Genomic DNA, 27,037 nt, shown 5'->3' with positions numbered 1-27,037 from the left:
TCCGAAATAATGTGACGCGAAGTAACTAACATTGGCGAATTAAATAAAAATATATTAAATTTGAATATAAGATCACAATAAATAAAAAAAATTATTATTCATATAAAGTATGTTTTTTTTAAATTTTATTATATGTATTATAATTTTTATTATATTACTGCTTGAGAGACATTGCGACATCGAATATATCTGCGAAAAATGTTATCATGCATTTCTCCCTTCCCCGAAGGAAGATTTCAAAAAATAATTTACGGTATTTTACAAAGGAACATAGAAAATCGGGAACAACTGAATATTGATATGTAATGCGGTTTTGCCTTCGATTTATATCTTTTACATAAATCTGCCATTGACTTCTTTTTCAAAAAATAATAAATATTCATTTGCTGAATATTGTAATGCCGCTAAAATATTAATGGCGACATCTTCAAGTAACTTCGTGAAACTGCAGACTATTTTACCAACATTGCATTATTTCCAGTTAAAATAGAAAATATCGTTTTATCTAATTTTTTACTAATTTTATACACGTATTAAACTTACAATATTATCTTGAATTTTTCATTACAAGTTTTTGTAATTTTTGTAAGTATTCAAATTTCTTTGGTAGGAAAAAAGGATAATCAACTCAATATGAATTTAATAAAACTGGATTAGATTATAATAAGGAAGCCAAGAAATGCTTAAATCATCTTAAAATTTTCTATTGCTACATGCGATAACAAAATTATACAGTTATTATTACAAATTACATCATCACATTATATATCATGTATCTTCTTATACATTCCATATTGTCAAAAGCATATTAGAAGACAAGTACTTTAAAATGGCAAGAATATCATTTAATACTTCGGTTAATAAGTACTCACTCATGTATGTATGTTCTTGTACCAAAAATTGTGATAAAATTTTTGAAACACTACAGACATATACGTTATCTGCATTAAACGCTTATACCTAGCATACGCAATTATAAAAATACATGATCAAGATGTAAAAAATACTCTAGTTTACATTGTAATAAAAGTCGTGCGACAAAGAGGTAATCAGTGTAATTGTAAAAGCAAATGTATTGTGCTATTACTCCCGGCATGAATTCTCTCGCTTATTGTATTAGTCTTGAAAGAATAGTTTACTCTCGATAGAATATAATAAACATAAGGATCCTATCTACTTTTCAACAATAGATATGCGATATTAAGTAGCTGTATACAATAACCGAAAGCTGCGATGAGTATCTAGCAAAAATAGAACTAGTTGGATGTTGAATAAAATCGAGCACAGTATTGTCAATAGCTATAATTTCGTCATTTTGCATCAAGAATCCTCAAAGATCATTCAGAAATTATGCGTATATATTTAACAAATTATATCTCTCTAATTTCTTCTTCTCACAGAATAAAATTTATTATCAAAATCTTGATAAACAACGATTAAAGATGTACCAGATAAAAAGAACACGTTGCAAAAAATTCTCATGTCACCGGTAAATACGTCTTCAATTTATCTTAGCACAAACAGCTTTTTTAGGAACTTGTAAGCGCTCTATTCTTAACTCTACTTTAATTTTGGCAGTATCGTGCGTCCGATTACAGCGATTCATTTACTAGGGCTAGAAAAAGTAAATCTTTAGTATGCGTAATACTTTCCGATGGTTCTCGCAGTTAGTTTGCATTTTTGCGTTGCGTTAAGTCGTCGTCCGTTATAAAATACTAAGTGTGTGCCATTAATGAACTGTTGAGGAAACTTGTCTCTCCCCTTCTATCCTGCATATACTAACGGAAGCATCGAGGGCAGTGTCTGAAAATTTATACACAACCGTATTCATACCATATCGGACTCCCAGTCTTTGGCTCTTTGTCAGCGGGAGGTTCCGCGAGTGCCTCGTCTTGCGCCGCGTCCTTCATCGTACTACCAATGTTTTTCGATTCGTTTATGACTGCTGACACTTTATTATAGATTAGAAAGGGACGCGATTCGACTTGTGCTTCCGGCTTTAAATTCGATTCCATCTGTGTGGTGTGCGCATCGTCCCCTTGCTCCTGGAAGGGTTCGGCTAACAGCCTCTCTGTCTGCGTTTCAAAATTAGCATAGATTAATATTCCGAATAAATGTTGTACTCGATACGACGGATTTGTTGTTGCAAAATAGCTGCGCAAATAATTCTTACAGGTAAGGAAGCAGAGGACGGCGGAGAATCGTCGTTGTAGTACACCGTTCGTCTAGTTCCAGCGTGTCCAAGCGCGTCTGATCCGAAAACTCTGCTGGGTCCTGGAAAAATCACGTACAAATTGATTGTTGATATTGTTGAAATCGACAAATTAGATGTACACAAGAATTGGATAAAGAATTGAAACATTCCATGTTTACCAGGCAAACGATAGTCGTCGGTACTCGCATCTGAATCATTTCCGCCTGTATCCGACTCGTACGTTTTGCTGTCCGACTGCTTGGAATCTTCGGCCCATGAACGTCGATTCTAATAAATGAATTTCAAAATATTGTAGCAAGTGAATGTGCACTATGTTTCAAATATCAAAGTTAACTGACAAGTATAAATTTTTTACAATTACCTTATTAAGAAGTTCTGATCCAGCTTTTCTGACTCTGCGAACCAGACTGGCCCCGAAACCTTTTCTGTTTTTAAAATATACGTACAAATAATAATTTACGAGATATAAATAATACATATAACATATAACAAATAATAAGATACGAGAAAACTGATATTTTATACATACATCTATAACATAATTTATAATGTAAGAAAATATGGAAAAATTTCTACTAAACGTACTTTTTGGTAGTGCAGCTGTTCAATTTTCTATAATGTTCCATAATCTTATCTTCTAATTTTTCTTTTTGTCTGTGGAGATGATTAACTTTATCCCTGCAACATACATACAAGACGCATCAAGGTTCAGGAGTTTCATATATATGTGTTTTAGTAAGTTATTTATTATGTCGTATTTAGGCACCAATGTATATATTGTATTGTATATAGCGATGTGATTAAAAAAGGCTGTGATAACATAAGTCTAATTTTAAAATAGTTTTTAGGATAGACAAATAAATTAGGATAAGATTGTATGTAGCACATTTGTATTCGTATATTAGTATATGGCGTATTGTACATTTGTATGTTATTTGTATGTTATTTGTATGTAAGGAAGCAAAATTTGTAAATCTAGGATAAGAACAAATTATAATTAGATTAATAATAGCGCGAAAGATATAAGAGAAACGAAGTTGGGATGTATCAAGGTACTAGGCATAAGATAAATGTAGGCTTGCGATAACAGTAAATTAGGTATAAGGGTAGGAATTAGGATAAGGCAAGGACAGGGTTATAAAGGATACGATAGTAGGATAATAAAAAGAAATCAAAAAGTTAGGAAAGAGAGATTAGCTAAGCGAGAAAATATTCAAAAGGCAAAAGAAGAAGGTACAATAGAGGTTAAGAGTAAAAACAAAGTAGGGATTAAGTGAGAGTATGGACGCACGAGTGTGGTTAAGGTTCAAATTGTAAACAAAGTCCTTTTCTTGGCTTAAAGCTGAAAGAATAAAGCTTATTATTATTATTATTATTACTAACGCGAACAATTTTTCCTCCATGTGGTAGTGCTCCTTATCTTGCAGCGAATGCGTTAAGAGTTCATGGTATTGCGTAAACAGCAAACTTATATGCTCCATTAAGGAACGCCTATCATTATCCAATCCAGAGTTCATCTCTAATAGCATCTAAAAGTAAGAAGGAAAAATATTTATGAAGCGTATTATTTACAAGATTAATTAGCAAACTTGCTTTATATTGCTGTAACATTATATTCGTACATCACATCGTTCATTAAGACTATTGACTTCTAACTTCAAATCCGAGCATTGTTCATCTTTGACACCGAGCTCGCCCTGCATCTCGGTTTGCTTCAAGCTTAAACGGTTCAGCTCGAGTTTGTTCTTTTTGTAATCATCTTGAAGATTCCTGTATTCCGCTTTCAGTCTCTCACTCGCAGTATACAGATTTCTGAAGTCGTCCTGAAACATTCGTAGCGTCGTTAGCATTTACGTTATTGTTACGCACGAAATCAAGCAGCTTAATCGTGTTCACAAATACGTACCTTCAACTTTGAATGCTCTCCTCGCAGATTATTCAAGCTTTTCGTGTTGTTGATCAGAGCTTCCTGTTCGGATTGCAGCGCTTCGTTTTTCGCCTCCAGTCGTTCACAATTCTCGCGTAATGTTCTGTTTTCGTTCTTCACGTCTCTCAAACTCGACTTGAGGACGTCCCGCTCGCGACGTAGATTTTCGTATTCGTTGTTTAGTTGCTCGTGCAACGATTGCAAGGTGTTTTGATCGTGAAGCAGTGCGGAATATATGTGTTGTTGCGTGCTCCGTTCTTTTAAAAGCTAAATACATATACATAATTTCATTATATTATAAAATTCGATAAATTGATGCGTCCAAAACAAGAACAAAATAAGAGAGCAGAATAAAAATAGGAGAAACAAAAAACAAGAGTTACATCGAGATGGAATATAAATACCTCTTCTTTCTCCGCGACTAGTTGCGAATTTGCCAATTGCAACGCGGTGTGCTGCGCGGTTAATGAATTACTTTGTGACTGCAATGTTGTTATGTGAACCTGAAGCTTGGCATTTTCTGATAGTAGATGCTCCATTGCTGCTTGGGACATAGATAATTTCATTTGCAGGTGCTCCAGTTCTTGCTGAAAATAATTAACAAGTTATGCATTTAATTAATGTGATTAATTAGTAAAGTAAAAAGTTGAAGCAAAAGTAATAAGTTTTGAACGTCTTGAACATAGATACCTTCAAAGGTTCCATCATAATTTCTAAGGACTTATTAATATCGTCATTTTCCTTAGCGGATTCAGTTGTTTCTTCACTGTTCTCTGATATAAATGATTTCTTAATGAGGTTTATCACTTCCGGTATTTGGGCAATTCTGGAAAAATCAATTTTATATGAATGTAGTTATAGATTAGGACAAGCAGAATCTCTAGTATTTCTACTATAACCGTACTTTTCCAATATAGTCTCCAGAGGTTGAGATAACAGTATATTGTCACTAAGGCCGAGTTTGTCCAAAACCGTGTACAATTGTTGATTGCTTAGTTTTTCTGCTACGAGATTGGTTTGAAGTATCTCTAAAGTTTCCCTGTCAATCGCCGCTCGTGAATCAAGTTCTTTACTGGATCGTTCAATTTCTTGCAACCTAAAGCAATAGAAATTTCATGAAACTCCAAGTTTTATCAGATGCAGGAGGCTGTTTAATTGTACAGCGATAAATTTCCAAAAAAAACATACCTCGATATCTGCGTAACACAATCCTGTAACTCCTGTTCAAGCTGCGATACCTTTCTCTCGAAAACTTCGATTGTATTCGTTGCTTTATCCAAAGCTACATCCTTCTCCTAAAATATTCAGAAAGTATATACATTAATTATCCATGACATATTCATAAATTTATAATTTCTGATACAGCAATTAACACACACCTCAATTGCCTCCCTATACTTGTGAATGTCGCGTTGTGCGATATCTTTCTCCTTCTCTGTCGCTGTTAGTCTTGCTTCAAGTTCGAGGCATTTGGAGTTAATATCATTGACATTGTTTTCGATGAGCTTCAAGTCTTCAACCCTTTGATTCGTTGTTTCGAGAGTGCGTTCTAAATCGTCAGCACGTCGTTGCACGCTCTCCAATAACAATTGGACACGTTGCTTTTCTTTCACTGCAGTATCATGATTTTTTTCCAATTCTATGATCTTTGCATGATGAGTCTAAATGCGGCAAAACAAATTGAAGTAATAATATAGCCCATACATGGAAAACTATAATCTGCTTTAAAACATACTTGAATTTCCTGTTGCTGTTTCTCCGAGAAAGTTCGCTGATTTTTAAGAGTGTTCTGAAGTTTCTTGTTCTCTTCTAGTGCTTGCTTGCACACTAGTTCCAAATCGGAATTTTGCTGAGTGAGTCTCTCTTTGTTGTCGTTTAGTGACTCAATCTTCAGCGAAAGCTTTTTCTTCTCCTTTTCTAATTCCAAAACGCGGGACGAATTTTCATGAAATGAACTCTCCTTCATTGAATCGATTAAAGTGTTCAAACGACGATTCTCCAACTCCAACTTTAACGCTCGTGTTTGCGCGTTACTCGTTAGTTGTTCCGACAGTCTGTTATCGTTGTGTACTGAAAAATTAACAATACTTAGTTTTTTTTAATTAAAAAGAAATAAATTTTATTTTATTGCATTACATAATAAAAATTTTTCGTACGTTTTAATTGAAAGGATTACCTGGCTCTTCAGAATCACTGGATCCAGCTAAAGCAGCCTCACTGGCAGCAGCCTTTGTCAATTGATGCAGTTGTGTATTTTCCTCGACAAGTTCCTGATATTTCTCTTTGTCAGCAGCACGGTCCTATAAATTAATTCCAATTTGCATTTGTAGTTCTCAACGTTATTAAATCTATATTGTCAAATTTTTAAAATTCTTACCAATGTCATATCGTTAAGTAATTGCTTATGCTTGATGATTTCAGATTCAAGCTCCAGTACTTTGTCTGCTCTGTTTCTTGATGAACTTAATTGTTCCTCAAGCATCTCTCTCGTCTCCATTAAGACTCTTAAATGTACAATGAATGTTTCATAGTGATCATTTTGTTCATTAAATATTGTTAAAATATCGCAAAAAACCAATGCGTTACCTATTATCTTCGCGTAATTCTTCTATCCGAGTTTTATAAAATTCGATATCTGTGAGTTTTTCTCTATACCGTGATACTTCTATTTCTAAACGATCCGCTCTATCCGCTCTTTCAATAACAGCATCTAGTTCATCCCTGTACGATTTCGCGGTACGAGCTTCGTGCATCAATTCCTGATTCTAGAATAGAAGAACTTTATGTATTTACCATAAAAGTGTAAGCTACTCGATATACATTACCTCTTGCCTTAATTTTACGAGTAATGTCTTATTATGCTCTAACTCTTCTTTACACTCGAGCAAAGCTTCTGTTTTCTCCTCCCTGTAAAATAATCACAGAAATGACATAGGAGACCATTGGCAAAATAATTTCTCGCAAAAGATATAAGTGCAACAAATATAAGATAATTATTCTTAATCGATTACGCATCAGTTATAATTTTCGAGAAAAAATAATTCAAGTAACAAAAGCACATACAATTCCTGACGCTGTTTCCGAACTTTAGATTTCCAGTCTGCCAATTCGACTGCGTAATGATGACTGTCTTCTCTTTCTGCTTTAGCAACGGAATGAGACTGTTGCACCTTACTTATCTCCTCAGATTCTGCACTGATGGAGGAATCATTTCGTTCTATGCTGTCATCTAATGCTGCATCTCTCCATTTCTATTTGTAAAGAATGAAGAAAATTGTAAAGATATAAGAAAACATAAGAAATCAATTATGCACTAAAAACAGTTACGAAATTGGTGCAATAACAATACCTCTCGATATAAATCCAACTCTTGGATCCACTTTTTAATTTGGGCAAAGAGGTAACCCATGTTTGCATTTTCCATGGCGTCTTGGGTAATGACAATATCTCGGTGGTCCGTTACCTAGAAGCATCACACCAAAATTTATATACATATATATATATATTTTTTTATTAAAGCACAAAATTTGTGTTAACAATATTCTATTTCCAATATTTCAAAGTACTGTACCTGTTTAATGCATTCTACTATCGCAATTTGTGTATTAACATGCAGCGCTTTTATATTTGTAATAAACTTCTCCTTATTTGGACACTGAACGGCGCATCCAAGGAGTAACAACAGCAATAATTTCATATCCGCTATGTACAATTCTGGCTCTTTTCCTAAATTTGTAATGTCAGGTAATTTTAAGATCAAATTATCCAATTCTTCCTCGTAAAACTGTTTCATGTTTTGTACTACAGTCCTCAAGTTTTTCGTGCGAATAACAGGATTGCCATTTGAAGGCACTACTTCATCGTGCAATGGTTCCGGATTGCTGCAAATATGAAAGACAGATTTTCTCTCTCGAATCACATTATTTTAATGCTAAGCTAGATAAACTATTCAATCACACTATTGAATATTCAAGAAACTTACATTTGCAGGAAGACACTATGCAACAAGACACCATCCACCAAATCCTCATAGTTTGCCAGTACATTGGGATCTTCCAGACAACTAGCAAACTGTCGAGCGACAAAAGAATTTGCAAATCAGCTCCGAACTAAATTAAATCGAATCGCAAATAATACAATTGAATCCAAGCACGAAGAGTCTCACCCAAGTGACCAGTGGCCCAGCCAAGAAGTCATCAATCTCCGTGGAAGCCATCTTCATATTTCACCGTGGGACGATCCCACGATTATCATCTGTACACTGGTGTTGACGTTTTCTCCTGGCGACGGGGCACCGCGGGAAATCGGCGAGCCGTGCGCGTCGTCGCGAGGCCGTTTGCACACACCGCACGCCGCTCTTCGCCACCCTGCGAGTTTTGTCGCGTTCCAAATCCAGAAACGACACGGTCGCGCGGTCCACACTCGCAAATCCACGGAACTCGAACGCTCACAGGAGCATCGCCGCGCGTCGCAAGAAATTTAAATCGCTGCACAATCACGGCGATCGCGCGCGGCTCGGCCACGGACGCACGTATTATTATGGCTCGACGTTCCGCACCATTTGTTCGTTGTTCGCGCGAGAGGAACGCGTGTTCCTGCGTTCCGCGACGTGCCGACGCTCGCTCCGTCGCGAACGAATGCCCGGTGCGACGAAAATCGCAGATGCTGACAGCTGATCGTTTTCACAACAAAAATAAATAGAACTGTAAACGAACAGGGCGAGTGTCGCGCAAACTCCGTTGATCGGACGCGATCGACTAAGGCTGAAATCACATGTTACGGAATAGAGAGTGCGTCATAGAACAGCCAATCAGCGCTATCCACACGCTTCTGTATTTTTGCAGAATAGCACTGATTGGCTGTTTTATGACGCACTCTCTATTCCGTAACATGTGATTTCAGCCTAAAGGCCCATTCGGATGGAGTCGCGTAATCGCGCGATAGGATGCGCGCGCATCGAGCAATCGATCATTGCGTCCAAACACGTGAGTGGTCGATTTCTTGCGAGCGTTCAAATTCGTTGGCTGGTGACGAAAGCTGTGTTTTGTGAACGCAGTCCAACCGTTGCGTGAGTGTAAAATAGCGTCAATTTGAATTTTCACTTTGTTTCACCTTTACTCTTAACGATACGGGCATACATTTTGATTTCGATACCATTGTTACTTTAATTCAGTGAGAAAGTGCCATTTCTTCGTTATCTGCAGTTGAACTCGAGTAATATCGTTATTGGCAGTATGGAAATAACGTAAGTCGGCACCGGTTTAAAATGAGTATGATTTGGAATAATGACAAACTGGATTGAAACCTGACATTTTAGATGTACATATGAAATGTTTCTTTATTCCCATAATCTAATTTTTCTCGAACAATTCATATTTGTGATAGTGGCTTACAGTCATATGTGCTACAAGTTTTTAACAAACGGAATTGTTTCAGCAAAATCAGGTTGTTGAAAGTTAGGTTATCTCAATTTTCAAATCTTTCATTTTCAGGGAGGCTACCGCTTTCTTTTGGAAAATGGGCAGAATAAAAACGTATGACAAGTGGCCTTTCAAGCAGTCTGACAAGTGCAATGTTGAATGTATGGCTGCTGCTGGATTTTATTCTATTGGAAACGACGATGACCCGGATTTGGTCGAATGTTTTATTTGTGGTAAACAACTAGATGGATGGGAGCCACTTGACGATCCATGGTATGTAGCATAAGAGAACACAATTTCCGTACATTTATTATTTTTATAACATGTACTGAACTTTTGTTGACACTTTACAGGAGTGAGCATATCAAACATAACTCAGATTGCCCATATGTAAAATTGAATAAGCAGGATGAAAAGGACTGGACAATCGAGGAAATGTATGATATGTTTAAAAAATATAAAATCAGAGAATATGTAAGTATATGTGTACGTTGGTTGGTATTTATATGTGTGTATGGATTCTAATTATTGATCCACTTAATTTATCCCTTGCACTTTTGATAGTAATGCTCAAATCTATTTTGCAGATGCACGAGTTGGACAAAAGTATTATCACACTAAAAGAGGAAGCTGCACATTTAAAGAGTAACTTAGAAATTGTACATAAAAGGTCACGAAAGAGTAAAAAGAGTACTAGTTAGATTATTGTATTATATTGTGTCACATTGACTGTTTTTGTAGCAGTGGTGAAGAAATGTTGTCATTTAATACATTCCTTCTTAAGGATCACTTGATTTTTCTGAATATTTAATATTTTTTGTAAAGTTTCTTAAAGTTTTTTAAAAAAATATGTAGAATAAAATTTATTTTAACCTAATCTTGTGTCTCTTCAGTTTGCATAAAAATCATTTAATAATTACAATTAATATAAATTATTATAATGATAAGTTGTGGAATAGAAATCAGCGGAACGCTGATCGTATATCTTGATTACTGCACTTAAACGTTCTTTATACTTGTCTGAACTATCTTGTCCTCGCTTACACTAGTTCAGTTTAGTGCAGTGCAGTATGAACTTAGTACAGCAATAAAGAACAAACCTCATGTTTTCGGTCACGTGACGGCAATGCCGTCACGGCATTAGAATTCAGGCGATATTCAACAATTGTGTTGACGCCGCGGTACATTCAATATAGGTGCAATGCCAATCGATCAAAAACGCATTAACGGGCCGGAAGCCTCCGTTCCGTATGATATTTATATCCATTCCGAACTGAAGGACAATGGGATACAGTCTAATGGCTCGAAAAGGCAAGACGGCCGCTCAAACAATGAGCTCAGGAACATATGTAAGGTTATGATCGAGGTTATGTTTTCACGCGTATTTTCATGCTGAATTTAAAAATCAGTTTCTTCGTGTTTTGTGAACGCAGTCCAACCGTTGCGAGAGACGAATGTGTCTAAAGTACAATATTTCGTTAACAGTTTTGAAGGCGGGTATAATCACCGAGGCGAAGGGCTCCGCATATATCGAAATGGGCAACACGAAAGTCGTCTGCTCGGTATTCGATCCCAGGGAAATACCCAATAAGACCGATTACTCCGTGAAAGGGGAACTCTACTGCGAGTTCAAATTTGCACCCTTCTCCCATCGTAAACGGAAGATGCATCAGCAAGATGCCGAGGAGAAGGAGTACAGTTCGATACTGCAACGAGCGTTGGAGCCAGCGGTGTGTCTGGTACGTAGCTTTTGATTATCATATTTTGCGAATTCAGGCCCAGTTCCACAACTTCCTTTAACCGGAATTTAACTCGTTAATGGAGAATTCACACTGTGTCATGTGTAAAATCTCTAGAAAATGAACTCTCCTTGGATTGAGTGTCATACATTGGACATCGGACGTAATATGTGGAACTGGGTCCTAACAGTTTTGGAACGTTGCATGGACGATGCATCGTGAAGTTAACATGTGTTCGTAATCAGCAATTGGCAATCGCATCTCTTTGCCTCCGTTTCAGCAAGAGTTTCCCAATTTCCAAATAGACATTTACACAGTGGTTCTAGACAACGGAGGATCTGCCCTGGCTGCGGCGATAACGGCAGCTAGTCTAGCTTTAGCGAACGCTGGCGTGCCGATGTTCGGTTTGGTCACCGCATCTACCATTGTAAGCAGCTTGACACGCGCAGAACTTTAGATAATTAACGATAATCTCAGTTATGATTAATCTTTCATCGCTCGACAGGGTATCTGCGATGATAGGTATTTGGTGGATCCAACCGACGCGGAAGAAGAATTTTGTTCCACGAAATCTTCCTCAGACGCGTCTCATAATCATGGAACTATCGTACAAGCTATTCTCCCGCAACATGGTCAGACTTCCGAAATGTTCGTAACCGGGAACATTGACGTGGACACGATAGTGCATTCTATAGATCTTTTAAGTGAAGCTCATAAGAATATTTGTCTCTCGGTGGAACAATGTCTCGTGAAGAGCGTATTCAAAGCATTCCATCCGAATATTAAAAAAAGAGAGAAAAAATAAACTAGTCATTTTTAAGTTCTCTTGTGTTTTATTAGATATCTATTGTATATTTCTGTTATACATTCTCATATATGTTCTCACAATCACTTTATTTTAAGTCAACAATTTATTGATTACAGCTATACTTTTTTTTATGTATTTTCTATTAGCGAAATAAATATATGGATTGTGCTTCTTGCAGGAAAGATTTCTTTGCTCCGTGCTTGGAAAATATTTCAAAAGTAAAGTGTATCGAAAAAGGTGTCGTTAAGGTTATCGATTATAGCCCGCGGCGAAAGAAATTCCGATCTGCTTGCGACATTCGGATATGCTTTCGATTTCGACAAAATTAATTAAAATGCAATCGGTTTTTTATAAACACATTATTATTCGTGTTTGTAAAAGGTATGTTTTCGAAGAAAACAAAAAATTTGAGAATCAAGCTTTTTTATATCGATATATCTCGTAAAATCACTGATTTAGGCGGTACTTCAAACAGGGCAAACGTTATAACAATATCCCCGAACGTTATAACAATATTACGAAGATCTTCAATACAACTCACAAAAGAAGTCAGTGAAATAAAATACGAAAAGAGAAAACAAGCCAAATTTTCAAATTTGTTATTGTAAGAGTACAAAACTGCTAGAAATTTATGATTTCTACGTGAAACATAATGCGGCACATCGCGATCGCTTCTCGTGCAACTTTAATCAATGATGTGCGCAATAAATAAATTCGCGGTACAGATCTACCAGACTCGCAATAAGCGATCGATCTTTTTTATCGTGCGCTCGAAGCTTGTTTATCCTCGAATTAACGGTCCGAGCGACCCTGGGGACTTGACATTCTTAATTGAGGGAAAAAAAAAGGGAAAAAAAGGAAGCAGGTGGAGAGAAGACCTTGACGCGGCGGCGCATGCGACGGAGCTGCAAAGTTGGTGGCGGACAATGTAACACGCCGCGGCGGCCGATACACTTTTATTTCGGATCGGTGCATAATTACACGGGACACGGTTCTTTCGCGCGCGTCTCGCTCTCGCTCTCGCTTTCGCTTTCGCGCGTCGCCCGAAGCCCGAAGTCGCGCCATCGGGCATCGGCCATTTTGCCAGCCGGAGAAACTATGGCCATCTGACATCCATCGCACGCGAAGTTCCCGCAGCGCGTCTCGCACGGCGAAAACAACAACGCAGTTCTCATCGGAGTATCGTACGGGGGTGATCGCGTTTAAATCACGAAGCGCAACGACGACGACGTTACCGTGAGCAGCTCGCTTGTCAGTCATGCACCGCACGACAACGTCATCGTGAGTGCACTTGTGTAACTGTGACGCGTGTGACGTCTAACCTATGACTCGCTTCTGAAGGGAGTGCACGGGCGCGGATCACGGGGTCGTGGATCGCGCTCTACTTCGCTCGGTTTCGCACGGGAGAAGAGATGCGATCGCGACGACGGCCGACGGACACGACGCCCGTCGACAGCGAGTGAACAGCGGATACATCCGCGGCGAGTATCGCGCGACACCACGCCGCCGGCGCCCCACGAGGACTGTATGTACACACGCCCGATCTCCGCACTTTCGAGTCACGCGAAAAACTTCGCCCGCGGCACCGCGCGAATGTTGGCGATGCGCGACGACGCAGCCACGTTCGAGGCCACGCGAGGAAGTCCACGCCGAGTAATCGACCAGCGAGTGATAAGCGACGTTGTTTCCGTCGAGGGTGTCTGTCGCTTTCCGGACTCGATAGCGCGACACGTTTGCGTCGCATGAGATTTCGTCAGACTTCACTCGGGAGGAAGTTCAGGCCGCCTGACAATTATGCGACTCGACCAGCTCTCATTCGCGTTTAAGCAGTAACAGCGAGACCACCGCCGAAAGAATACTCTACCACCGTTGCAGCGGACACGTACCAATGGATAGCTGAAATATTTTTCTAAGATTGTAAGAGCCTACGCAGGAGAGAGCACTGAACCAGCAGATTACGATGTTTCATATGTAATAGCGTTACGTTTAAGGTGTCACGTCACGAGGAGTCTGGATATCGTTGCGGTGTATGAGAGAGGGAGAGAAGGTGTACCTTTTATAACGTGCCAGTAGACCTCACACGAGGAATCGCACGCTGTATCCGAGTGCCACACACGTATGAAAAGGGTTCAGGAACAATCAGTTCAGTGCCATGTACAGAAATCTCTCAGAAATATCTCTGTCCAACGAAACTAGTACTGTCACATTTGCGATATGAGATATCGTCGAGGATAAAGTCTGATCGGAGGAATCTTTGGATCTTTTGGTAGTCTCTGTATCATTTTTAAGAAATATGGATGAGAGAAGAGTAGCAGATTATTTTGTTATCGCTGGTTTACCTGGTCAGGACGACGAGCTTAGCCAGGATAATGAGAGTAACAACAAGCTGGAGGACTGGTGTCAGGAGGGGACACATCTCAAGGACATGCACATGCCACCTCCTATCACAGATCTCGCTGTGATATTCCCCGCGCTGGGTGAACACTGTCCTGAGGGATATACATTGTTAGAACAGACTGTATCGGGTTTCCCTGCAGATTTGAATCATGGGAGCCTACGAACAAATGAGTGTTATCTGTGCTACAGAAGAGGACGGGACAAACCTCCTTTAGTTGATATTGGTAAAAACCGAAAAATCGAGAATTAAGAAATTAGGAATTAAGAAGAAAAGATAACGTTTATCTAAGTAATATTTTATCTTTATAGGTGTGATATACGATGGAAAGGAACGTATAATGCAGGATGCTGAAATGGTACTAGAAACCCCCAAAGGCTACGTGGCAAACGTGAATAATTCTACTTCAAAGATTTTTGTAACGTACAGACGGGCGAGTCGGAAGATGCCTTGCAATTCTCTTGTCGTTACGGACATATGTGTTATATTGACGAATAAGGGGGAGAGTCCGCCTCACGCGTTCTGCGTTATTAATAAGAATTTGAACAAAGGAATGTTAGGCAGCGATGTGTTTTTATGTTACAAGAAATCTATGAATCGCGCCAATCTGATATCATTTAAACCAGCAATACTCTACAAGTATCCGATGGCCGACTACAACAGTTTCGTCTTTCCGAATTCTGTCGCAATGTTTTGTCTACCAATGGGTGCGACTATAGAATGTTGGCCTAAAGTAGCGTGTAAACCCAAACCAGTATTTTCGACGTTCGTCTTGACCGTCGCGGACGCTGCTCAAAAGATATACGGTTCAGCAATAACGTTTTACGAGGAGCTTCAGCTGGAAACGGACACCGCAAATTGCAAAAACAATCTGGAAATCATGGATACGACTGACGAGAATGACAGAAACAGTGGTACAAATGTATTTCACTATCTTGATCTCACAGTTTTTTACATTACACTTTCTCCTGTAGCTAATTACGCGCGCAGAGTATGACAATACAAAAGTACCACAAGTGATATCTTGTTTTGTTAATATATCTCGTTTTATTTCAGCAGAAAACATAGAGATAACTAAGAACAAGCCGCAAGTGAAAATGAAGATATTCAAGAGATCTGGCATACTAAAGAAACTTAATATACTGCAGCTGGAGAAGTTGCAGTACACGGATCCGGCGAGTCAGTCGCTGAATATTAGCAAGTCCATATGTATATTGTCACATTGGCCATTCTTCGACACGTTCGAAAAGTTCTTGGTTTTCCTGCACGGCATGGTGAACGGTAAACCGCAGAGCGTTCCAATCGAGAAGTACATCTCCTATTTTTTATGTGATATACCATTTCCGAGTCCGCAACGCCCGAGGATCCTGGTACAGCTTAGCAGTCAGAACAGACTGATCCTGACGCAACCGGAGGACTTGGCTCTGCCTAGATCGGGCGCAAGTTTCAGGCAACTACTGATAAACCTCGGACCCGACAACTGTTTGCTAATTTTGTTGTTGATATTAACCGAGCAGAAAATACTGGTTCATTCTTTACGCCCGGACGTACTTACCTCAGTAAGCGAGGCTATTGCCATGATTCTGTTTCCTTTCAAGTGGCAATGTCCTTATATACCGTTGTGTCCTCTAGGTTTAGCGGAGGTATGCATACTGAACTTGTGTCTTTTTTTTCTCGCGGAAAATAGAAAGGTAACTATTTTGCTTGAATTGCAGGTGTTGCACGCACCATTACCGTTTCTGATTGGTGTAGACTCGAGGTTCTTTGATTTATACGATCCCCCTTCTGATGTCAACTGCGTGAATTTGGATACTAATAACATAGCCATTTGCGATGATAAAAAATACTTGAATGTAAAACTGTTACCTAAAAAGGCAGCCAGGCAGCTCAGAAATTGGTTGGAGCTCCTATCCTCGAAAATCATTTCCTGGGGAAAAACCAACTGCTCCCAAAAAGGTATCGTTGATAAGAATTATTATCACTTTATTTTCTCTGTTATCTTTGGCCGTTATATTAATGTTTATTTGTTGTTCCTTCATTAGATCGGGGAGACGAAGATTTTAGCGTGGACAGAGAATTTCAACAAAAACGAAGAGAGCAAGCTCTAGAACTCGAAATACAGGACGCTTTCCTAAGATTTATGGCCACAATTCTCAAAGGATATCGAAGTTGTTTATTACCGATTACGAAAGCACCTACCGTAGGGACAACGGATCCGACGAGTTTATTCAATATTCAAGCATTTTTGAGGAGTCGCGACAAAGCTCACGCTAAATTTTACACCATGCTCGTCAGAACACAAATGTTTATCAGGTAAGTTGTATCATATTTACGTTTTCGTCTGTTGCGGTACTACTCGAGATCTTGTAATCCCAATCTGGACTCGTACCTAATAGTGACTTCTTTTTTTTTAACGAAATTGTAAATTTTTGTAGATTTATAGAAGAGAGGAGTTTTGTATCTGACATGGATATGGCAGGATTAGCGTTTTTCGATGAGTGTACGGAACGAGTTGAGGAGGAAAATGGTATGTAAATAAATTGATATATTTTACATCATAAGAATTCATTTCTCAGCGACTGCTTGATTTCTAGTAACTCTCCTGGAACTGGATGAATCTCAGCACAGCGAGCGTACAGTATTTATACCGCCGCCTGAGGCAGGGACAAATCAAACACCACTAATATACAAGTCATTCAAACTGAATCCAGATCTGATGAGGCCTCAGAAGAACTTCTGTTTGAGAAATCCATCTTTAAGTGCCTTTGGTATGGTACCTGGAAGTCCTATGGCTCGTAGAACGAAGCACGAAATCAAAGTTGCTCAAAGGATGGCCCGAAAACAAGTAAATGACATAACTCTATATAAAAATGTTCACATGAATCTAAATGACTTTGACTTGACACTTGTGTAACCGCTGGTGTGCGCTTGTTCAGGCTGCGATGCCAGACAGATGGGGCAAATGTCTACTTGGTACGTGTTACAGTCTTTGGTTTTTGCACTTGCCAGCTATGTTGCAAGTTTCCAGCCAACCCGCTGCGATTCTGCATCAGGCTTACGAACTATTAGTCAAGATGCAGAAATTACGTCTTGATCCTATGGAAGAGGTAAACACTGAGCTTATCCGCTACTAAAAAAAAAAACAGTCGTTTTTAAATGAGTATTCACACTTCAGGTATGCTATAGAGCGATGATGCAACTTTGTGGCGTGTACGGACAACCAGTTTTAGCTGTAAAGCTGCTGTTCCACATGAAACGCAGTGGCGTTCAACCTAATGCTTTGACATACGGATTTTACAACAAGGTGGGTTGTTATTTAGGCTATATTGATTTATTAATACAGTGTAATTGAATAAAAAAGCATAAATTTATCCAATATTGCGTGATTATCTCGAAAACTGTAATATTTGTTTATATTTATAGGCCGTTCTCGAAGCAACATGGCCTTCCGATATGACGAATTCGAGTCAATTGATGTGGAACAAGCTGCGAAATGTCATTGTTGGTGCGGCTTTGTTTAAAAAGGCTGGGAAGAAGAGCGCCCGCAGACGATTGAGTTCCAATGTGGACTTTTTGACCGCCGATAAGATTGAAGGCATGGAGCACGCGCTCTCCCGGTCCAGTCTCGACAGTTCGCATTCTCAGGACACTGAAGCTGCGCACAGTGATTGTGAGTTGACTTTTACGATTACATCATCACCATCTAATTTTTTTTAAATAATCGTCTTCTCTTTCCTTGGCAGCTACCAAAGGCAGTTCTGTATCGGACCTACCTGGATTCGGGTCGTTCGAACTAAAAGCTAAACTCCTGCGGCAAAACAGTATAGTAAAGGATCAGACAACATTAAATATGTTACAGTCGGACGAACTGGATCACACACCAAGTAACCCAAGGTATTTTAGATGTTCAATCGTTAGGATTTGAGCATTTAGTCCCGCCCTCGGAGTTGCAGAACTAGCTTGTTCTTTAGATTACCTATCATATTGTTCTACTAGCGTTACAGTAGCAGATGCCAGCGAGTATTATTCGTTGTGTAGACGATTTTGACTCGTTGTCGCAGTCATCTGTGTAACAGTCTATATAATCTGCGTTTTGTACTCGACCTCTACAATGCTAATTTGCATGTATAGGCTTATGTAGATGTAATATTTTCTATGTAGGCTAACGCGCAGTGTTGAATCACCATTAAAAAGTCCCATACGCACACCAGTTACGGAAAATGACCCATTGGGTGCTCTCATTAATGACGAAACACCAATTGTGTCACCTTCCGAGGAGAACGACTCAAATTGCTCAACAAGTACTTTAACCGTTTTAAACAATACGACTGAAGAGAGACCAGGAGGACCGCTCTTATTTAGAAGGTATGACAATTCACACTTACTCTATTTGCATGTAAAACATTGAATATCAATACAAACGTCTAGATGAGAGAAGAAGAATAAGTTCTAGAAGTAGCGTACCGTAGAGTAATTTTCGATAAAAAAGTTGTAGAAGCGAATAGAAATAATTCACGATTTCACGAGATAGAAATAAATGTAAAGAGAAGGAAGAAACAGATACATAATACAATCACAATCACAATCGTAATGGGAGATTATTAGTGAGATTACCGCGAGTACTTGCACAATAAAAGTATCTCTTTTATGGAGGCCAGTTGCACTAATCATGCTTTACGATCTTTGAAGAAACGAGTGCCATTCCGTAATACTGTGTATTATGACTCTAAATACGAAAATCACTCTAATGTTTACAGCAATATCCTCCCACGTAGTGCAACCTTTCATCAAGCGGTAGATGAAAGTGGCATGACAGTGGGCGGGCATTTGCAGAGGAGTGAGACGATGCCTCACTCCGTGGCACAACAAGGGGAGCAGGAGAGAGAAAAGGAGAGACTGGAAATAAGCAGTCTTTGGTCGCAAAATAAGGATAGCGTAACGTCCAGCCTCTCTAGCATAGGATCTAGTCTTAAACTTAGTTTCGGGTAAGATATCCGCGTGATATTCTGTTCAGTAATTGCACATTGTTCTCTGTAGTTAAACAATAGTTTTCATGATGCTTGCGTTTTAATTCCTCCAGTTTGGTGACAAAACAGGGTAACATTCATGTTAATATTATTACATAAATTATATGAACAAACTGCACAAGATATGTCATGCATAATAACTTATAATAGAGTGTACCTTGAGAATATACGTTGGACAATACTAGTGGAACCATACTAGAGGAATTTAATCTCATTTTCGTTTTACTTGTTGCATGCGCATTTGAGTTTTTTTTTTTGTTATTTTATTCATTAATGTAGACGATACTCCACGGGTGGATTGGCGTTTGCCAAAAATAAGGATTTAATATCATCGAATCAACTTATTGAATCTCTTAGTCTCTCCAGTTATATCAGGTACGTAATATAAATGTTAATTGCATAAGTTGCTTAGATACGTGTCACATCTTCATGTGTGTATGAGTGTCTTTGATTGTCTTCACAATATTTTTCTTTTTACTATCTGTACTAATAGATTTTTCTTCTGTTTGCGCCCGATTCTATCTATAGCATGAATTTTTGTTCCAGCCCATCGAGTTTGACAGGCAAGAAATCGAACGAAATAATCCTTGGTGGTCTAAACAGTTTGAAATCTGCCGCGACTACCGTCGTGAAGAAATTTGACGAGATAAAGGAGGCCATCTCGGCGACGAGTACACCAGTAAAAATTAAGGAACGTGAACAAAAGTTAGCTTACGGCATATCGCACGAATCTCTCGATTCGCTTACTGACGGATCCATACAAGATCGAAATGAGATTTCCACAAGAGCATCAGGTATATAATACACATGATCAGCACCACGCACATTTATTTTACGCAACCGTCAACTTTATATCCTTTTTCAAGTAGGTGATGGAAACTTGGATCTGTGTTCACTGTACGAACTCGCAGAATGCCTGTATCCAAAGGGCACTAGAGAATTAGAGGAGCGTCTTGCCATCGAACTTGTACTCTCCAGTGCCAGCAGGTGCCATCATTGTGCCGCCATTCTGTACGATGAAGAGATTATGGCTGGCTGGCAGCCGGAGGACTCCAACTTGAACACAGTTTGCCAATATTGTGACAAGGCTACCGTACCTCTCCTCACGGTTACGATACTGGACTACAGGTGAGCGAAGCAACCATGTCTAAATGTCTATGTCTCGCATCATCCTCTGTGAAATGTGCATTAATGTATTTGTTTATAGATGCGAAGCAAGTGAGAAAAATAGCGATCCTCTAATGGGGGCATTGGTCGAATTGCTCGATCGGCCGAAAGAATCGTTGGAGCCGATAACGGTACCGTATCTGAACCCATTAGTTCTGAGAAAAGAGTTGGAAAGCGTGCTGAGTCAAGAGGGGGACATCTGCCTCACCAAGCACAGGTTTATTCAGGAGCATCCGATAGTCTATTGGAATCTGATATGGTACTTTGAGAGGATCAATTTAACGAGCAATCTGCCTGATCTCTGGCTGAGCAACGATAAGAGTTCGGAGCTTCAAAGAACTGCGGGTTCAGTGGGCGTTAGAACCATGTGGGACAACGAGCGACTGCACATGGATCGTTTGCCTATGTATCTCCAATGGAAATTAAATTCTACGGAGGATAGAACGTAAGTTTCATCTTTCTTGCGCGAATCGATCACCAGTGACGCAGCGAGAAGAAATAATTGAAGCAAATAACGAGATAACAATGTTGCTTTCGTTTTTTGAGCGAGCGTGTACACAAAGTGATAGCAAGTGTTATTTTATTCATTTTCTCTTTGCTCGCTCCAGATTGATGCAGACAGTGATAACGTATGTCCGTTGCAACGACTTAGCGGAACCTATCATAAGAGTGGCCTTAGAAAGAAGCAAACATCAGTCGACCGATCACCCGTTTTCTATATACAGGGATATCCTGTTCCTGGCATTTACTGTACTCGGAAGGACGAATATCGACCAAGGTAGGCGCTAATATAATTATACAAAGAGGGTATTATATAATTATTATAATACTTTTAAATTTATTCAGTCATCAAGACATTTATGGATCATGACGGCAGTATTTGTTCCATCTCATAGTGACTACTCTTTTTGCAGGCGTCTTCGACAGGGAATACAGTTTGTCGCTGGAGAAATTCTCGGAAAACGAGGAGAAGCTATTACATAAAATTGACGCGCCGCCGACGATGATGTCGGTGTACTGCAGGTATTATTTCAAGCAATTGAACGTTTGAGGACGACCCCGAGCGGCCGTAGCCCCAAGGGAAGCTTGAAAGAAAGATCGTTCCGTCTGCGGAGTATCGAAGAAGGAAGTGCGACACTGTGCGAATAACGAATTCTCGTGAGCGTGAGAATTCCGGCTCTACCTTCGCAATTGCGCACGGGAGGAGAAGTTGCGCGCGAGGGACGGCGTTATCAGACGACACCGACACGCTTCATCGATGTGTTTCCCGATGAACATCCGGCGCCGACGTCCGTTACATGTTGAATGTTTATTATTGTCTAACACACACGAATGATTAATATTATCGATTATGATGATTTGCACCCGGGATTCCGACTTACGGGATGTCCTTTCAAGAAAACGCACGCAGATTGCGACGCGGATGGCGTCGTAAAACGTGACCGAGCGGTCACGTGGCGTGCGAGCTAATGTACCTCATCCTCATTTCTTCGTGAGACTCTGCTTAATCGCTGACACCCGTGAATACTTGTCTTTGCTTGCGCAACGATACAAGCGGATCGTCGGATTCGCGCTTCTGTTTTACGCTTTCTCGAACGCGAAAAACTACCGGGATTAGCTACCGGATCGGTGTTGCATCGAGAGCGTCTCAGGCTTAACGCGTTGGTCGAATTCTTCATTCGCGTGGGAAGAACAACCCGGAAAGGAATAGTGTTGGGAATCGTAGTCGTCGAGCGATCGACGCTGTCGATGCTACCGAGATCGTATCACGAGATCAGGTGCAATAGAAGTTGAACAATAATAACGGTTTTTAACTAATCGTATGTCTCTTTGAGATCTTCGTATATTTATATTGTAATTGTTTTTAACGGTTATTGACTCTTTCCTTTCTCGACAAATCCGAGTCGCGCGTGTCCCTCCGATTAGTGATTCGGTAACTCGCGCAGCGCGTTAGTAGTATCTAAGAGTACAACGTTGAAAAAGTGTCAAGTACCAAAGAACTTACGGACTGGAAAAAAGCGACTGCAAGTTCAATTCCCTCCAGGTGTGCTGTGACCTTAAATCTTTCAGTCCGACACGTAATATCTGCAAGGAAGAAGGAGATGAAGAGAAAGAAAAAGGCTGCCACAGGTCGGTGTTAAACGAGGCAGCCTAATATACCAATTATTTTTTTTACCGCAAAAAGAATGAGAGGAAGAGAGAGAGAGAGAGAGAGAGAGCGACGTGACTTATCACGTGACATGACGAGACGCAGTATTCTTTCCTTGTACTCTTAGATAGAAACGTTTATATTGCACGAAAAACACAGGATGTAAAAATATTGTTTCTCTGCGTCCCAGGTGAAAAGTGTCCTTCACGGGCGTGACGTTGAAACTCGACTACTTGTCCTCGGATTAGATATGCTTAGCGTGAGAGGGAATATTTTTATGAATTTTAGACATTCGAAGCATTTGTAATAGCTTAGTGAACTTAGGCGACCGCTGATATCGCACGATTTATTCTACGTCGGAAACGGAAACGTTGAGATTGTTCGTCGAAGAAGGAAACTCAACACGAATTATTACGGCCTTCCAGTGCCGTGCACTTTTCACCCCGGACACCCGCGGATGAATGTACGTTCATTCAGTTCAATACTACGAAAATGTAGATTATGAAGAAAATAAAGTTGAGGTATTTTACAAAAGTGATCATGTATTTGTCAATACCGCTTCCAACTTACATTGTTAAGTTTCGTCGATTAAGTGTCAATATCGCTTTTTGAACAGCGTTTCCAAATTGTACCAAATAACACATTTTTCTATCTATACGCGAGAAAGTAAACGCGCGCACTAAGAATAAATGCGGCGTGAAGTGTGGCGCGATCGTGGGAGCCGAACGCGCCCGAGCGGTGCCGAGGGTGGCCGACGCGGCCAACGTTCTTAAACGCCTCCGCCGCGTCCGTCCCGGCAATTCGGCATTCGTACACGAGCGAGCGACGGTGGTACATCGTGCGTTTCGTTCGCTCCGCCGTTCGTACGCGGTATTGCGCGTGTGTGGGTGTTGCGTGTACGCGTACGTGTCGCGCGCGCGTATCCAGTTTAAGGCGAATCCGAGGAACGGCACTCGCGCGCGGTTTCCGTTGCGCGCGCGTCCGCGTGGCAGTGGTTCGTGCGACCTTCGTCGTCGTGTATTAACGAGGAACATGTTTGACAAACGTTGAGCAGCCAGTTGAACATCCACGACACGAGATAAGTGACCGGTGTGTGTGCGTGCACGAAACGGATCTCTCTTTCTAATTCTTCCGTTCTTCCGCTCCGTTTTGTACTCCGAGAGAGGCTCTCGTCCACAGGCAAAATGTATTCCGACGGGCACGAGGTGGACGGTAGCTGGGTGCTGCGCGTCTACGTGACGGACCTGCAAGTCGAGAGGAGTTTACGCGTGAAGGGAGAGCTGCACATCGGCGGTGTCATGCTACGTCTCGTGGAGGATCTTGGTACGTGCGATAATGTCTGTCTCCTCTCTCTTTCTCTCTCTCTCTCTCTCTCTTTCTCCATTTCCGTTTTTCTTTCGACTCCTCTCCCGTCACTGGCCCACCGTTTGTCTCCCCATCTGGCTTTTTTGCATTCCAGCCACGTGTTCTTGGTGTGCATTAATATGAAACGCGACTGTTTGAACGTAATCTCACGTTCACATTGAGAGAATCGTGATATTCGATATGTGGAATTCAAAATAATCGCGCGGGTTTTGATTTTAAAGTGACCGGCGAAATGCTGCGCATGCATTGTACGTTCTATGCAACTGACTTCAAGCCGAACGATATCATATCGTTCGACGTGCATTGCCAACAAAACATTTGTCACGAAGAGAGGCAATGCAAGAGAAATTAAAAAGTATAATAAAAAAACAATCAGACATGTGTCAATATTTGTGCCACTTTCGCGCACATTATTATTGTAATTTTATTGTTATTAAATGTAGAGAGAAATAAATGATAAAAAGTCATCTTAGCCTGTTTCGCGATTAGTTTTATATAAAAATGTCCGAATGCATTCAGGAGGAAATGGTTAATCCACAAATCTTCTCAATTACGATTTTTACTATTATATAATTTTTCTCGAAACCGGTTAACTTGACGAGACTGAGACATCGATCGCCCTTGCATCGGTATACCGTGGATAATTAGCCGTGCCGATGCAGGACGATTTCAGCCTTGCCGAATTAGCCAATTTCGATCGATTGAATGAGCCGATTCCCATATGCATCACTATATAGGGTGACTAAAAAATTACTCGAATTGAAACTTTTGCTTCTCATTACCCAAAATTCAGACATATTGATTGAAATGAATTTGAAAGACGTCAAATATTCTAAATAAAATTTACCGGAGGAAAATGTTGTCACGAAATTTGTTTACTTCTGCGGAAGAAATAAACTGTACTTCGTAACATGTGATTTCCGAATAAACGCGCAACGATGAAGCACTTCCGGTGTAAGGAAAGAATTCGAATCGCACTGTTTACTCGGCAGTCGTGCGATAAGGAATAACTGGTCGTATCTCGGGTGTGACAACACTCCTCCCACGTGCGATAATGATAATTTCAGCGCCGATAATTCTCGCTCTACCAGAGAGACCCACCTGGTACCTTTATATTTTGGCGAGGAATATGTAAGTTGCTGTGGCGACTCGATCATATCGAATTATCGTGCTTCTCTGAAGAATTGATCATTACGAAAATTGAGAACTTCCGCACGAGTACCTCTTATTTTCAACGAAATCTTGCAACCCTTCGAAGCGATTTTCCGATTCCTTGCTTCGCGCACGTGCGCTCGTCTCAAATTTAGATGATTACCCGCGCCCTTCCTCCAGACTTACCGTTCGACTAGAATATTTAATCCGAGTAACGCCCAGCTCTTCGGTGCGGAGATGGTCGTGACTCATGAATACGTTACGATGAGAACGCTACGCGTGCGAGTGTATTATTCAATCCCGTTCCCTGAATCCGCCGCGAGGGGTGAAATTAAACGGATATTAAAAAAAAAAAGAAAGCCGGAAGGAACAAATCGGTCAGAGTTTGCGGGCGTTGAAGGGATAATCGATTCTCGAGGGAACGGGACACCGAAGGAGTCGAACGTGTCGCGGCGCGGAGCCAGGTAGAAAAATCCGGCAGCCATATCTTTTGTTGACCGGGCCTCTTTCCTTTTTTGCCTTGTCGCGACGGGCCCCAACAGGTTAGCGCGGCCGTGCAGGTCCCCGCCGCATCGCCACTCGACCACTCCGAACCGGACCGACGCGTATTACCGGCCCCGTGGCGGCAGGGTCTTATGTAAATACACCGGGTGTCCCGGAACGCACGAAACCACGGTCTGTTGTATCGTCCGGCATAACTGAGGATGTTTGACCGAGTATAGAGGCTTAGAAAGAATCTTATTAATTTTGACCAAATTGACGTTCATCAGTCTCATGTAACATATCTTCTGGAAAATAATTTTAATAACTTTAGCAAAATTTAAATTATTTTATTATTCTCGCACATACAAAGATGATAAAATAAGAACAATGTAACTTGATTTGAAAGGCACGTTTTATTAATCAAAATTAAATGATAAGCGTTGTATTTTTTCTGTCTTGAGAAAAAAGGGGTTACTCCGATAAAGCTAACGCAATAACGATTAAATCGTGTCGCGTCTCGCGGCTATCGCGCGAGTCGCGCCTACGAATCGAGAATGATCTTAAGTCATCCGTCCTTTTTTAGCCGGTTCATCATTCTGATTAGTCTGCCCCATAAATTCATATCATGAATTTATATTCATGCGTTACAATGTGTAAACACGTTACGCAAGCGCTTTCAAAGCATTTCGATCATATTTCGCATCGTTATGTAACACATATCGGCACATTGCGATATGGAAATTCCCATTCTGTGAAATTTTTACTTGAGTGTTTAAGAGAAACGTTGATTCTAAAGAAAATCTATTTATATTTAATAAAAGTTCATTTCTTTATTCACATTTCTTGAAAGCAGCATTAACTACGGTAAAATTTTAATGAGAAAACATCTCTTAAATTCTTACAAGTTTTGTTTCAACATTTTTTTGAAATTATTTTTGTCAGATATTTTATCACGTATTTTTACGTATCTCATAAGAACGCATATTTACGAATCATATTTTACGCTGGCTGGCTAGAAGAGACACGTGATTTCGCGAAGCGTCATGAAAAAAGAACGTGGAAAAAGTTGGCGGCTCCAATGTCGATGTACCGTACATCAACGGACGTAACTCGATGAGAAGACTGCATTCTTCTTGTTGGCTCTTCTTCCGTGAAGCTGTCGAAGAACCGATGTGCACTTAGCACTTCAC

At 40.2% G+C, this 27,037-nt stretch overlaps 5 protein-coding genes across 12 annotated transcripts in view; 4 read left to right on the top strand and 1 right to left on the bottom strand.

Moving 5' to 3' along the window:
- Positions 1 to 688: 688 nt before the first annotated feature.
- Positions 689 to 8,874, bottom strand: LOC105276142 (girdin). Of its 2 annotated transcripts, none has more exons than XM_011333521.3 (23): positions 8,308 to 8,874; positions 8,125 to 8,213; positions 7,714 to 8,023; positions 7,492 to 7,605; positions 7,206 to 7,393; positions 6,968 to 7,049; positions 6,729 to 6,907; positions 6,520 to 6,646; positions 6,319 to 6,442; positions 5,878 to 6,212; positions 5,522 to 5,803; positions 5,331 to 5,437; positions 5,047 to 5,238; positions 4,833 to 4,968; positions 4,547 to 4,729; positions 4,122 to 4,409; positions 3,838 to 4,038; positions 3,599 to 3,744; positions 2,801 to 2,893; positions 2,577 to 2,640; positions 2,365 to 2,482; positions 2,174 to 2,274; positions 689 to 2,075 (listed from the first exon to the last, which is right to left on the bottom strand). In XM_011333521.3, exons 1-23 carry the CDS (start codon positions 8,362 to 8,364, stop codon positions 1,812 to 1,814), a joined length of 3,780 nt encoding a protein of 1,259 aa, XP_011331823.1. In that variant the 5' UTR covers positions 8,365 to 8,874; the 3' UTR covers positions 689 to 1,811. The 2 variants fall into 2 exon arrangements, with proteins under 2 accessions (XP_011331823.1, XP_011331824.1); XM_011333522.3 differs by having other exon boundaries at positions 1,812 to 2,075; positions 2,374 to 2,482; positions 8,308 to 8,364.
- A 322-nt stretch (positions 8,875 to 9,196) lies between these two features.
- LOC105276140 (baculoviral IAP repeat-containing protein 5) lies at positions 9,197 to 10,353 on the top strand. Its single transcript, XM_011333519.3, has 4 exons — positions 9,197 to 9,387; positions 9,635 to 9,835; positions 9,916 to 10,036; positions 10,150 to 10,353. Exons 1-4 carry the CDS (start codon positions 9,377 to 9,379, stop codon positions 10,261 to 10,263), a joined length of 447 nt encoding a protein of 148 aa, XP_011331821.1. The 5' UTR covers positions 9,197 to 9,376; the 3' UTR covers positions 10,264 to 10,353.
- Positions 10,354 to 10,500: 147 nt separating this feature from the next.
- LOC105276139 (exosome complex component MTR3) lies at positions 10,501 to 12,277 on the top strand. Its single transcript, XM_011333518.2, has 4 exons — positions 10,501 to 10,911; positions 11,048 to 11,301; positions 11,582 to 11,728; positions 11,807 to 12,277. The coding sequence occupies exons 1-4, from the start codon at positions 10,764 to 10,766 to the stop codon at positions 12,104 to 12,106; spliced, it is 849 nt and encodes a 282-aa protein (XP_011331820.1). The 5' UTR covers positions 10,501 to 10,763; the 3' UTR covers positions 12,107 to 12,277.
- Positions 12,278 to 12,410: 133 nt separating this feature from the next.
- On the top strand, positions 12,411 to 23,385 carry LOC105276138 (DENN domain-containing protein Crag). Of its 7 annotated transcripts, none has more exons than XM_011333515.3 (19): positions 12,411 to 14,730; positions 14,816 to 15,418; positions 15,564 to 16,147; positions 16,220 to 16,460; positions 16,547 to 16,817; positions 16,940 to 17,031; positions 17,099 to 17,349; positions 17,441 to 17,611; positions 17,680 to 17,808; positions 17,928 to 18,174; positions 18,248 to 18,398; positions 18,666 to 18,869; positions 19,262 to 19,489; positions 19,811 to 19,906; positions 20,078 to 20,325; positions 20,401 to 20,659; positions 20,739 to 21,143; positions 21,307 to 21,476; positions 21,613 to 23,385. In XM_011333515.3, the coding sequence occupies exons 1-19, from the start codon at positions 14,403 to 14,405 to the stop codon at positions 21,747 to 21,749; spliced, it is 4,815 nt and encodes a 1,604-aa protein (XP_011331817.2). In that variant the 5' UTR covers positions 12,411 to 14,402; the 3' UTR covers positions 21,750 to 23,385. The 7 variants fall into 7 exon arrangements, with proteins under 7 accessions (XP_011331817.2, XP_011331815.2, XP_011331816.2 ...); XM_011333513.3 differs by having other exon boundaries at positions 20,398 to 20,659; XM_011333514.3 differs by having other exon boundaries at positions 15,561 to 16,147.
- Positions 23,386 to 23,647: 262 nt separating this feature from the next.
- Positions 23,648 to 27,037, top strand: part of LOC105276136 (unc-112-related protein) — a 29,631-nt gene continuing 26,241 nt past the window's right edge. Inside the window, exon 1 of the mRNA XM_011333509.3 lies at positions 23,648 to 24,170. Within this exon, the coding sequence (XP_011331811.1) occupies positions 24,032 to 24,170 (139 nt within the window). The 5' untranslated portion in view covers positions 23,648 to 24,031. The remainder of the gene's footprint in view (positions 24,171 to 27,037) is intronic.

The sequence above is a fragment of the Ooceraea biroi genome, chromosome 9, assembly GCF_003672135.1.
Source record: "Ooceraea biroi isolate clonal line C1 chromosome 9, Obir_v5.4, whole genome shotgun sequence".
In the NCBI taxonomy this organism is placed as follows: Eukaryota; Metazoa; Arthropoda; class Insecta; order Hymenoptera; family Formicidae; genus Ooceraea; species Ooceraea biroi.
The sequence above is the reverse complement of the archived record's forward strand: the minus strand, read 5'-3'. Positions and strand labels throughout refer to the sequence as shown.

Coding starts and splice junctions, on each gene's coding strand:
- LOC105276142 (XM_011333521.3), bottom strand. CDS start 8,364: ATGAAGATGGCTTCCACGGAGATTGATGACTTCTTGGCTGGGCCACTG. Junction 4,969..5,046: donor CTGGAGACTATATTGGAAAA/GTACGGTTATAG, acceptor TGATTTTTCCAG/AATTGCCCAAATACCGGAAG. Junction 4,730..4,832: donor TTATGATGGAACCTTTGAAG/GTATCTATGTTC, acceptor AATTATTTTCAG/CAAGAACTGGAGCACCTGCA.
- LOC105276140 (XM_011333519.3), top strand. Junction 9,836..9,915: donor GAGCCACTTGACGATCCATG/GTATGTAGCATA, acceptor GACACTTTACAG/GAGTGAGCATATCAAACATA. Junction 10,037..10,149: donor AATATAAAATCAGAGAATAT/GTAAGTATATGT, acceptor TCTATTTTGCAG/ATGCACGAGTTGGACAAAAG.
- LOC105276139 (XM_011333518.2), top strand. CDS start 10,764: ATGCCAATCGATCAAAAACGCATTAACGGGCCGGAAGCCTCCGTTCCG. Junction 10,912..11,047: donor CAATGAGCTCAGGAACATAT/GTAAGGTTATGA, acceptor TTTCGTTAACAG/TTTTGAAGGCGGGTATAATC. Junction 11,302..11,581: donor TGGAGCCAGCGGTGTGTCTG/GTACGTAGCTTT, acceptor CCTCCGTTTCAG/CAAGAGTTTCCCAATTTCCA.
- LOC105276138 (XM_011333512.3), top strand. CDS start 14,403: ATGGATGAGAGAAGAGTAGCAGATTATTTTGTTATCGCTGGTTTACCT. Junction 17,612..17,679: donor GTCTTGATCCTATGGAAGAG/GTAAACACTGAG, acceptor TTCACACTTCAG/GTATGCTATAGAGCGATGAT. Junction 21,477..21,612: donor AAGGACGAATATCGACCAAG/GTAGGCGCTAAT, acceptor CTCTTTTTGCAG/GCGTCTTCGACAGGGAATAC.